Below are 12,884 nucleotides of genomic sequence, written 5' to 3' on the forward strand. Positions count from 1 at the left end.
ACTAACCTCAGCGTAATTTTTTATTAGGTTCTATACTAAAATTATTACTACCAGGCCAGTTGTTATTCCTTGACTTTGACATAAAAGACTTTCCTTAAGCCCTGGCCGGTGTGGCTCAGTTGGTTGGATGTTGTCCTGTACACCAAAAGGTTGCCAGTTTGATTCCCCGTCAAGGGCACATGCCCGGGTTTGGGGCTTGATCCCCGGTAGGGGGTGTGCAGGAGGCAGCCGATGCATGTTTTGTTCTCCCTCTCCCTTCCTCTCTTTCTAAAAATAAATAAAAATATTTTCTTAAAAAATACTTTTCTTAATGAGAATTCCACGTCCCCCCAGCAGCAGAGTGATGGCAACACACCCAGACTCCCAGTGACCACAGGTCGTGGCCTCTCCTTGGAGAGAACCCTGGACACCTCTGGACACCTGGGAGCCAACTGACGAAGACCTTGTGACGCGTGCGCCTCTGTAAGGCTGAACGAGAGGGTAAGAGGCCCTTCAGGCACCACAGCAAGACACAAGGCTCAAGCCCTAAGCCTCCATAGCTGGTGTGGTTTCAGCCGCCAGTTTCCAATTTCACCTCCATGAAAAGGCCGGCACCTCCGAGGTGGCTGGTGCTGCCGTGGTCCATCTCCTCGTTAGCACCGACCCCATAAAATGAAGGGGGGATGACTTGATCCTTGAGGTCCCTTCTGGCTTAGACATGCTGCGACTGTACCAGGCAAAACTCCCCTGGAATGCAGCAGGACGTGGAAACCAGGGCAGAGATCCTGACCTCCTAAACTTCCTTTCTGGCTTCCCCATCATCCATCTACCAGAGGGCCAAGGCCAGACCTTTTCTCCCCCAGCCCCTGGGAAAAGACAGGCGCATAGGCAGGCGTGGCTGCTCTCCTTCAGTCGGCACGGTGGAACCAGCCTGAGTCAGCAGCACAGGCAGTGAAAACGAATTCCTCTCCTGAGGAGACTGATCTGACATCACTTCCTGTATAGCTCAGTTTTTTCTAAAGAACAGCACACCCCTTGTTTAAAAAATGGCCCCCGACATCCCTTCATTTGGGGTTAGCGATGCTTCTAGACTGGCAAACTCTACCTCCAGAGACGGAGCCTGATCGAACTCCTTTCTATGACCAAAACTAGTGGTGCTGAAGATAAAATCCCAAAGCATCAGCCAGGTGCCTAACGGCCATGCCTCCCTCCTAACCAACCTCATGCCATCCCCCCACTAAGTCTAGCTACAGGGGTTCCTTGTTTCTTTCCCACCGCGGGACCCTAGCACCTGCTATGGCCGCTGCCTAATGAACGTCTCACCCTTCAGGCCTCAGCTTCAACAGGCTTTCTCAGAAGCCTTCCCTCACCTCCAATCTAAGTTAAATCGCCCACCACCCTTCTTCATCAAGGCACTGGTCACACTAGGCTTGTCAATCTGTTTTGTGGGTTAATTTATTTAATGTCTGAGGACCTACTAAACAGGAAGGTGTGTGAGGGCAGATCTTGTCTGCCTTTGGCGCTGTGGTATCCCCCGTGCCCAGCACCATGCCAAGCCCATAGTAGGTACTCCATAAATAGTTGTCCAGTGAATGATTGAATCTAGAATATCTAGTGTTATTTAATATGTATTCATGCTTAATTTTATCCTTTAAAAATGTGACTATTTTATCAGAGAAAGATAAATATCACATGATCTCACTCATTTGTGGAATATAATGAACAACATAAACTGATGAACAGTAACAGATCCAGAGACAGAGGAGCATCGATCAGACCGTCAAACCTCAGAGGGAAGGCAGGGGAGGGTGGGGGTAAGGGGGAGAGATCAACCAAAGGACTTGTATGCTGCATATAAGCCTAACCAATGGACACAGACACCAGGGGGGGTGAGGGAATGAGTGGGGGGAGAGTAAGGGGGGCAAAGAGGGGATAAAGACACATATTTAATACCTTAATCAATATAGAAATTTTTTTAAAAAGTGACTATTTTAAAAAGGGATCAAATAAGAATTTCTCTCAGCATGGCTACCCTGGAACGTGACCACTCACAAAACTAAAATGATGGGAGTGGGAGAAAAGGTTTGAAAAGATGAAAAAGGAAGTTTCTCTTGATTTTACATATTTTCAAGTATTTCTCTTGAGATACTCAGCGGCTAAGAGCTCTGGAATTTCCAGCATTTGGTTCAAACTGTCCTGTGGGAGAGGCATTTCTGCTAAGAACATCCCACAGGTCCAGGACAAGCTGGAACCGGTCTCAAGAGCCCTGAGCCTGAGTAATCAAGGCCTGGCCATCTATCTTCCCATCTACTTTTTTTTTCTTCTTCTTAAAGCCAAACTGATGAGAAGCCAAAGGAAATCTTCGAGTGTTACAAGACAACATCATCAGATGGGACTTGGATGAAATTACATGTAAACTTTTAAAATGGAAATAGACAAGTAACCATGTAAATGCAATGTATCATTTAATAGGAAGGTTTCAGAATCAAGTTATGTAGCTAACAAAAAGAGATTAAATATATTGAATTAACTAATTAAAATTAATTAATTTTAAGAAATTAATTAAATAAAAATGAACTCATTCTTTTATGAGCTGTTGGGGTGTTTTTTTTAATGACTTAAACAAATTACAGATTTGCCTTCGCCTGGCCAGTGTGGCTCAGGGTTGTGCACTGACCTATGAACCAGGAGATTACAGTTCAATTCCAGGTCGGGGCACATGCCCAGGTTGCTGGCTCCATCCCAAGTAGGGGGCATGCAGAAGGCAGCCAATCAGCGATCCTCTCTCATCATGGGTGTTTCTATCTCCCTCTCCCTTCCTCTCTGAAATCAATAAAAATATTTTTTAAAAAATAAAAAATATGTACATTTGCCTTCTACAAAGCCCTTTCACACCCAATTTCCTCTTTGAGATTTTAATAATGATGACCTCACCACCAACATATAATATGAGAGATGAGGAAACGGACCCACAGAAGCTGTGACTGACTCAAGTTCACACAGCTAACGGCTTGAGCCTGAACTTGACACCAGACTCCCTTTCTGCTTTACCACAAAGCCACAAACAGATGCTCCGAGCCCAAAGCGAAAGAGAAATCCAGAATTAAGGGGACTCATCACATTCTACAAAAGGTACTGGAGTGTCACAGATCCTGCTGCTGCCTGGGAGCCTCCTGTCATAGGACAATCGGCTCAATTGCTCTGTGCTGAGCTGGGGCCCGGCAACCTCATCCCTTATAAAATACACAAATCAGAACACGGACTGAAAGGGCCTCAGGGAGACCGACCTCCAGCACCAGCTAGTCCCCATCTTGACTGGTAGGCTCCAATCCTTACTGCACTCTCTATTCATCATAATCATCAGTTCTGGTCAAGGGTTAACTCACCAATCCTTGTGATACTATCAGGTGGGGGGACTATTACTGCATCATTACAGATGAGGAAATGGAGGTACAGGGGTTAAGTGGATTTCCTGAGGTTATTAGCTGGTGAGTGGCAGGCTGTGGGCTCCAGAGTCCATCCACTTAACCCAGTATGCCACAATGTCCTTTCTAATTTCCTCCTGACCATCAAATTCCATCAGAATCAGCGCATGAAGAGTCAGCTTCCATTTCTAAAATGGAAATCCTATACTCTCCTCCAAAGAAACAGACGCATTAACTGAACGGACATGCTCAAAACCCCTTCCCCAGCTTTCTTCCCCAGAGACCATACAACTCAATCACACAACGCTTGCTGCCTAAGAATGGGTTTTAGGCACAATAATTTCCACTAATGACCAACCTGCTCTTTTCTGCAGAATTCGCTCGTGTCTTCTTCACTCCTGTCCCGCCCGGCAGATGTCTGCTCAGAGGCAGGCCTGCACACCCGTCCTACACTGCAAGCTCCTCATCGCATCTTCAAAGCCTGTGCAACACTAACAGACTCCGGAGCACACAGAAGGTTTTGAAGAGTTTCATTTCACTTCTAAATGGTGCAGACTAGAACTTTGATATAGCTCTCCCTCTTTCTTCAATTTACGTCTAAATACTTAAATATTGTTATTATGCAGAACTGCGTACATACCCACACCGCCATGACAAACGAAGAGGTAACCTTCCTCTGCGATAATGGCATGTTTCTACTTTATCCTTCCTTCCTCTCTCTCTCTCTCTCACTCACTCATTCATTCACTCATCAGACAGTCATTCCTTAAGTACATTCTGAAACACAGTGTAGCTTGTTGATTAAGATGTGGCTTCTGAAGTCAGATGGTCAGGGTTCAAGTCCTGTCTCTGCCACCTATAAACTAAGTGTCCTTGGGCGGGATATGTCACCTTTGTGTGCCTCACTCTTCTCATCTCTGAAATGGGGATGAGCAGTCCTGACCTCAGAAGGCTGTTGTGAGGATTACATGAGATGATTCAGGCAGAGCACAGTGTCAAACTCTAAAAACATGAGCTATTGTTTGTAGGTTCCGGTACCCACACAGGCCGTGGAACCCAGATGGAAAAGGGTCAATCACAACCTCCTAAGAAAGACGGGCATGTACAACAGCTGATGAGTGCTGTGCTGAAAGCAAGCCAAGAGGCAGTGGGAACCTAAGGGTGGAATCAGGGAAGACTCCTTGGAGGAGATGTTGCTTAAAACTGTGCAAAGTCACTGCAGGAGACGGGAAAACGCATACCAAGTTATAGGAACAGCATGTGGACTGGCATGGATGAAACACAGGACCTGAAGGGAGAGGAAGAGGATGAGGCTGGAAATGTAAGGATCTCAGACTGCAAGAGCCCTGTTAATTTCCTTCTAACAAGATTGTACCTTATCTGGGAAACAATGGAGAACAACAAAGGAATCTAAACATGGCATTTGACTCAACTGCCCAGTTACTGCCAAGAAACAACACCAAGCCTTAGTTTTGCTGAGATTAAGGTGACAGTGACAATACTCTCCTGGTGGCAGTTAAAGAAACAGACCCATTCAGGGTCACCAGTCAGCCTCCAGGCCAACCACTGGGAGGCTGGCTTCCCCCTGTGGACCTTGCAGAAGGCAGTTCCATTAAAATGGCACGTTGCATTGACAGCTAGATGGGGTTCCTTTAACTCCCTAGGCTCAACATTGAAAGCTGGAGGCCCATGAAATGAATCCAGCCTGCAATCTTGTTTTGTTTTGTTTGTTTTTTAACTTAAATTACTTGCTAATAATTACATGTCAGTAAATTTCATACAAAACCCCTAGATTCTCAGCTTCTTGTGAAAAATCAGAAAACCTAGGCATTCTGGACCTATATTCCCGACGGCAACAATCAGCACCAGCTCCAGAGCTTGTACCCTCTGGATGGGGCATATGCGCTCCATTCAGCCACAGCCCAGCCCCCCACCCCTACGCTCTATTGCCCTCAACACAGAACTTCGTACCAGTTGCCATTTATCATCATTCTTGAAGCTATTAATTTCATTTTCTTACTACCTCATCCTTGAGTCAAAACTCATTTATGTTGCCTCCTGACCCCTTCATGCAAATGTGTTTGTAACCAACCACTGGCGTAGTTAAAAAGTTATGTAAAGCTGCCCTGGCCGGATGGCTCAGTTGGTTAGAGCATCATCCCGTACACCAAAAGGTCACAGGTTCAATCCCCAGTTCGGGTGCGTAAGGGAGGCAACCAATCAATGTTTCTCTCTCACATCTCTCTCTCTCTCTCTCTCTGTTCCCTTCCTCTCTCTCTAAAATCAATAAAAACATATCCTCAGATGAGGATTGGGAGAAAAAAAAGTTATATAAAGCAAAATCATATGTAGAAACATTTTATGACTAAGATTATAAGATGCCCTGGTTTGCACAGGACAGTAACCAACTTTCCCATCTTGATTATCAAAAGCACTTCCATTTCATTCTAAACAGTGTTCCAGTCCGGATGACAAACTGCACTGCCGTCCTTCTGATAGAAATGGTGGTTTTAACCAGATATTTGTCAAACAGTTTACACAGTTCTGATGCAGAGCGCCCCCCACCCAGGGGTAAAAATGGTCTCTATTAAGAATTTTTTCCGACTTCTACCTGTGGACAGAATATAGGCCAATTTCCTGAATAGTCACAAAACATGGTTAACCTTGACCCTTGCAATTGGCATCTAAATATTAGGCTAGAAATTGACCCAACTCACCAATAAGTCAGGAAAACTAATATTTGCAAGGATGAGGCAACGGTTCCTAAACAAGTTAGTGATCAGATCCCCTAGGGGTTATAAAAATACATAGATCTCCACGCCCCACCTTAGATCTACTGAAGGTCTCCACAGTGAGGCCCATAAATCTACTTTTTTTTTTTTAAATAAAAGCTTCCCAGGAAATTCTGATGTTTACCAGGTTTGGAAACATCAAGGGGGATGTTGACTATCCTTTCCCCGAAGTTCTCTTCCTGAATGATGTTAACTCATCAAGGTAAACAAAAAAGAAAATACTTAGAACTACATCTCAGCTCCTCCAAAAACAACTGTAAGGGCTTTGCACTCCTGTTAAAGTGCACAGAAGGCCCTTGAGAGAAACGTCCATTTAGAAAAGTATTTCTCTATCTCTTACCAAAAGAGTTTTTTATAAAATACAGTCCTTATAATGTTGGTCAACATCCTTGAAGTTCTTTGCAAACGGACTATTGTAGAAGTAATTTCGTTCCAGATGTGTCAATAACTCAACCTGATTCCTGTTTTGCCTTGGCCAGAAAACTCACAGCTAAACGTCGTACACAATTTCAGAAACCACCTGATTTAAAGGTCCGGACACATCTCTCTTTTGTGCTATGTTCATAAACCTTATTACATGTGTTCTTAATGTTTTAAACACTGTAAATACATTTGGTGTTGTAAATCAATTTAAATACTCCTTACAAGGAGGTGAGATAGCGTAAATGAAGGTAGTATTATATGGAACAAGACTAGAACAATGAAGTTTGGGGTTCAAGTTGAATCTCAGTGTCATGGGCCTTTAAGAACCACCAATGGCTGGGGCCAAGTGAAACTGTATGATTTGATGTAGGTTGGCCTGAAAACCACAAGAACGTGTCAAAATGTTGATTGCTCTATGACCGTTTTCTAAGGAAATGTGGCAATAAAGTGGGATTCAGGTACATGTAGAGGATTTGTGCCTTAAGCTTCATTTCATGCTCAGTGCAAACGGAAGCTCTTAACACTAAGCGTGGCAGTTCAAAGAGACTTTTTGCTCTCGGTCTAGGAGAACCATCATTTCTTAGGTAGGAACATGATTAAAAAGCAGAGAGCAAAACAGAATACCTTAATGTATCAAGAAGTCACTGAGTCTTTCAAAAGTTTCCGAACAAGCCCCAGGAGCCCCGTGTGCAATCACCACCACCCATAACCTAAGTCCTAGCCAATCGCCCAGGCTACGGGGACCTGACCTTCCTCTCCGTAAAGGCCAACACCAGCTTTCCTCTCCTCCCTGGAGCAAGGCAAGCCACAGCCTAAGGAATGAGCACGGCCTGGACGCCAGTACAAGCCTGGTCCCAGCACAAAAGCAATTCCTTGGTGCTTTTCCCAGTCCTGACCAGCAGGACAGTATGACCTCAGTGGTTAGATGATCTCTCCTCTCGGTCACCTGCCAGGCTGCAATACCTTAAGGCCATTCTTCTCCCCCCCTCTCCTCCTCAAAGACAAACCAGCCCCTTTGATATCCACAAAGGGGGGGAGGGGGCCTCTGGTTAGGGGTCATGACATGGCTTGGTAAATTTCAGGCCAGGAGGCTCAAGCATTCACTTACATGCTATTCCCTTTGATCCATCCTCTTCCTCCCACCTCCTTAGATCAGCTGTGACCAGCTGGAGCAGCTAATATTTCTCAAGTAATGGATTTCACAGACTGAGGGACCGCAGAGCAAGGCCCATTAACACCTAATGAGCCTTCATGGACATTTCTAGGTTTTCATAATCTGACAAATGAGCCCTGACCTTTATGACATGATGTAAACCTCAGTGAGTCTGGATATAACACTCTTGAAAAATCAGAAAAGCCCCTCTGGCTACAGAGTATCTATTATTAAGCATCCCTTAGAATATTGAGCAATTCGCCACAAACCCACAGGCTATCTTAGCAAAGGCTTCCCCAGGACTCCAGAGGAAAATGAGCAGCTCCTCCCACAAGAGCACCCCTATCTCTGGCCCCACCCCTTCCTGTCTTTTGTCAGTTGCTGGGAGAGAAAAACAGTCAACATACACTCAGCAGCAATTTGGGCCTGGGTGTGGATTCTCTGAAGCCTTGAAAGCAACTAGAGGAAATAAGAAATTGACATAGAGCCCAGCTGCCTGGCTCAGTGGTTGAGCATTGACCTGTGAACCAGGAGGTCATGGTTGGATTCTGGTAGGGCCTGGGGGCTCCATCCCCAGTGTGGGGCCGGAAGGAGGCAGCTGATCAATGACTCTCTCTCTTCCTTCCTCTCTGAAATCAATAAAAATATGTTTTTTTTAAAAAAGGAAATTGACACAAAAACAAAAACTCAAGAGGATAGACAACTGTAGATTTGGAGCAGAAAAAAAACTTCAGGGGGACAGTGGCCAGTGCGTGCATCATCAGGGAGTCCAAAGTATAAGTTAATTAAGAAACTGGGAAAGGAAGAAAGCTAATTTATGTCCATTTAAAGTTGAAAAGCTGGATTGAGATGTTAAGTCATCACAATAACATAGATGAAAACACTGAGGAGCAAACGTAGCTACACACAACGTATTCTGCATGATTCTGCTCAGAAACAGGCAAAATGAAGCTATGGTGTTCAGGAGGCATATCTGGGTGGTGAAACTATCAAGAAAAGCAAGGTGATAAGCGTAAGTCATGATAGGGTTACGGGTAGTGAGCTTCTGGGGCGCTGGCAATGTTCTATTTCTTGACCTGGGTGGTGGTGACTATACAGGCATTTATTTACTTTATAATTGTTTGCTATGCAATTATATTTTATGGCTTTATTTCACAAAAAATAAGTTAACACACACACACACGCCCTAGCCAGTTTGGCTCAGTGGATAGAGCATTCGCCTGCAGACTGAAAGGTCCCAGGTTCTATTCCAGTCAAGGGCACATGCCTGGGTTTTGGGCTTGATCCCCAGTAGGGGGCGTGCAGGAGGCAGCCAAGCAATGATTCTCATCATTGATGTTTCTATCTCTCTCCCTCTCCCTTCCTCTCTGAAATCAATAAAAAACTATATATATGTAAAAAACAATTTCAAGTACACAGATTAGAGTTATATTCAGAAGCTTTGGCAATTTAACAAAAGACTAGAGCCAATACCAGAATATGCAAGAGAAAGCAAACATAACTAAATAAAAGGCACTCCTCTCCCGGCCTAATTTTATGGTTTGCTTTGGTGTGGGGACTCCAAGTCTACATATCCAAATCCATACTAGCAAACTCCATCTGCCCAGATGCTAACTATAACACACCTACCAACCAGAAGGTGTGTACAACTCCAGCTCAGTGCTCACACCTCCTCCCCATTGTTCACTGTTCACAGGGCACTCTCGCACACCATAACTCACAGCCAGTGGCCGGGGTTATCTCCACCGCAGGGTTAGAGAAGGCGGCCTCCACAATAGAAGGCTCACCCCAGGTTCGGCTCGAGGAAGCAGCAGAAACCAGGCCACTTTCCCATCCCCAGGAGCAGGCCCCAATTTTTCCATGTGGAAATGAGATGAAGAAACAAGTAAGTCACTGTCAACATGCGCATGTCACCTCCTCTGAGTCACTTTCGCTTTTCAATTAAAGCACCTGCCAAGGTAAAGATGAGCTTCCTTCACTAGACCATGGGCACCTTGAGAACACAGCTGTACCCTCCCATTTCTGAGACGCCCAGGGCTTTGCAGTTTCTGGAACGTGCTGATGAAACAGGTGATAATAAGTAAATGAATTCATTAATACGTGGAAGTACAAACTAATGAATTTACACTGTTGCTTTCCAACCCATATTTTGTCATTCCTACACAGTGCCACCCACGTTAACTTTTGAAAGCAGTTAAAATGCCAGGCGGTAACTGCCCTTTTAACAGATTACCAAGAGATCTTCCACTCCTTAAAAAAAAGGCTGCATGTCATATACAAATTCAGAAGAGGAGAGAGCGACAGGTTAATTATAGACACAAAGAGTGGGGACAAATGGACTATGAGGTAAGCGAGTCTAAATGTGCCTTCCCTGGACGAGCACTTACTAATGAGCCTGAAAAGATTTACTGGGCATGGCCGGGTTCAGCTCTTTGCCAGGCTTGGGGGTGGGGGTCCAGAGAAGGAGGAGGCACAGTTTCCGCACTTGAGGAATTTGGGAAGACAGCCTGTACCTGCTGTAACAAAGAATTCCCTGCAGGGCAGCAGGTGGGAGGTAGGGGGGAGATAGGGCCTAAGAACTCTTGACACCTGCCTTTTTTGGGAGGGGGGAGGGAGGGGGGATCAGAGAAAACCTCCTCCGTCCCATAGCCCCACCTGAAAGGAAGTGTGGGCAGAGAAGCCAAGGGGAGGCCCCCAATTCTTTCCCCCCTGCACCTCCCACTGTATTCCTTCAGCTGCTGGTGGCAGGGACTTAAGTCAGAAGGACCCATAGGGATCTTCCCCTTCTCTCTCCACTCTCACTCCCCTCCAAGAAAAAAGATACTCTGGTAGCTGAAGAGGCAAGTTTAGGGTCAGCTTTAGCAGATGGGCCCAAGAATGGAAGGTGAGACCTGAAGGCAAGGCGAGGACACCAGGCAGTGCTTTTTGCTCCTTCTATTCATTTGGTCCAAAAATGTTGACTGGCCGCCTGGTAGGAGCAGGCAGCGAATGTGATGACTCTCAGCGGGACCTCGGGCTTGCCTGTAGCCCAGACTCATGACCAAAGCCTGGGCCCCAACACCGAGGCTGGGTCTCCCGCGGCTTCTGCTTTATTTGAGGGCGATGGGTCTGGAGGTCTCTGACCGAACCTGGGCCCTTCCAAAGAGATGAGGCCCTTCTGATAATGTAATCATTTCTTTGATTCAAGTATTCCCGGGGTTTCGAAAAGTGCTGATCGGCTGATAATCCGGAATGCCAGGAAGAAATATGATCACAGCCACTCCCGCAGTGGGAGGAGAATGTCCAAAAAGGTTTATTCGGGGGTTTTTTTTTGTTTCCAAAATTCCGCCTTTTTCCCAAAAGGCATTAGGGAGGTGAGACCTCGCCATGGAGCAGGTCCAAAGGCTGAGAAACGAGTCATTTGGGAGGTGTTTAAAGTTCATCTCACTGGCCCCAGTAAACTTCCCACCCACCCCACCTCGCTGTACAGATGACCCGGGCGTTTCCAAACGACCTTCCGCCACTCGGAGACTTTGAACACCCGAAAGGTGTTAGCTCCCAGTGTGCGGGGTCTGCGAGGCCCCTGCTCCTCTCGCCGCCGGACAAAGCGCGTCCACACGCCTGGACGCGCCTCCGAGGCGAAGGAACGAAAAGTGCCCCCTTCTTTCTCACGGACACGGGAGCTGCGCGCGGGCGGCCGGCTGGCTCTCCGAGCGCAGCGTCTGGGAAGGGGCGGCGGGCCCGAGGCGCGCGGGAAGCGCTCAATGCGCGGGGCGCCCGGCGCACCTGGATGCGCCCGCAGCCCCAGCTCTGTCCCCGGCTCCCGAAACCGCCGTCTCGGACAGCGCCCACGGGGCCCCGGCCTCCCAGGTCTCCCCCGGGTCCCGCCGCTCCCCAGCCGCGGCGCACCCCGCTCCCCGCGCGCCCCAGGCTGCTCTTACCCGGGAAATGGCGAGAGGCTGCTCGAAGTCCTTGCCCCCCACGAGGCGGAAGCCCCATGGCCCCGGGCCCTGGAGAACTATTTGCTCGGTGGTCATGGCACCGCGAAGGCGAGCGGAGACCCGCGAAGACAGACGCGGCAGGACGCGGCGGGCGCTGGGCTTCCCCGGCAGCTCTCCGAGTGCGCGCGCCGCGGGCCGGGAGCGCGGGGCGGGGAGTGCGGGGCGGGCGGGGCGGGCGGGGCGGGGGCGGCTCCGCCCAGGCGGTGGTGAGGCCTCCCGCCCCGCGCGTCCTCCCCGCCCAGTGGCCCAGTGTCTCGCTGAGGGTTAGGGACTCGGTCCGAGAAAGAGCCTGGGGTCTGGTCTTGGGGCCACCCCAGCACCTCCGAGGGCGCTAGGTGAGAAGCCAGCAGGCTCCGGCGGACCCGGGCTTGGCGCTTTGTAAAACGATTGGAAGTGCTGTGCAGAGTCAGCCCTCTGAGAGCAGCCCCACCGTCACTTTTGCCTTTTGTAGACGATAATGACGTGTAAAAGGTGCAATCGAGTGATCTCTGGAATCTACGGAGCAGGCAGGGCACCTGGCCCCATTTTACAGCCGAGGTAACAGGGTGGCCTGAGGTTACGAGACTTGCCCGAGGCTACCCAGCTGGCGATCCCCTGGCGAGGGAAGCCCGCCTGGGTGCGTTTATAATGCTAATGAGGCCGTCGCACGGTGTGGTACAGTATTTGGAATTCAGAACCTTCCTAGGAAACTTCCTCCGGGCTGGAGTTCGCTGTGGGTTCTGACCTTACAGCTCAGACCTCTTGTCTGGGCGGGCCGAGAGCTAGCCAAGAAGAGGAAAGGGCACTGGGTTGCGTAGGAAGACTGGTTCCCAGCCTGCCACTGGCCTCCTCGCACCCTCGCTTTCTCCGTGTCTCACGCTGCCCACTGGTTCCTTGCTTCATGCTGAGTAAAGCCGAAATCCTTAAAATGCTTACGGGGCCACCCACAAGGAGGCCCACACCCTCTCTGACCTCATCTCCTCCAGCTGCCCCCCGCCGCACCTCGGGCTCCTGTGCTCCTGCCTCCGGGCCTCTGTCTGGAATGCTCACCCCGCGCTCTTTGTTCAGATGTCACCATCTCCCAGCGCCCTACTTAACCCGCCTCTAGAACGCTGTCACCTTCCCTCTGCTTTATTTTTCTCCATTGTATTTA

At 48.3% G+C, this 12,884-nt stretch overlaps 1 protein-coding gene across 2 annotated transcripts in view; it reads right to left on the bottom strand.

Annotated features, from left to right (window-relative positions):
* Positions 1-11,886, bottom strand: part of PDLIM1 (PDZ and LIM domain 1) — a 34,795-nt gene extending 22,909 nt beyond the window's left edge. The window contains exon 1 of one of the 2 annotated variants that reach the window (XM_059660853.1): positions 11,693-11,886. In XM_059660853.1, coding sequence (XP_059516836.1) covers positions 11,693-11,788 — 96 coding nt within the window. In that variant the 5' untranslated portion in view covers positions 11,789-11,886. Of the gene's footprint in view, positions 1-9,559; positions 9,650-11,692 lie in introns of those variants that run through there. The other variant, XM_059660854.1, reaches the window with a different exon arrangement.
* Between the last annotated feature and the right edge of the window lie 998 nt (positions 11,887-12,884).

This window comes from Myotis daubentonii, chromosome 13 (genome assembly GCF_963259705.1).
Source record: "Myotis daubentonii chromosome 13, mMyoDau2.1, whole genome shotgun sequence".
NCBI lineage: Eukaryota > Metazoa > Chordata > Mammalia > Chiroptera > Vespertilionidae > Myotis > Myotis daubentonii.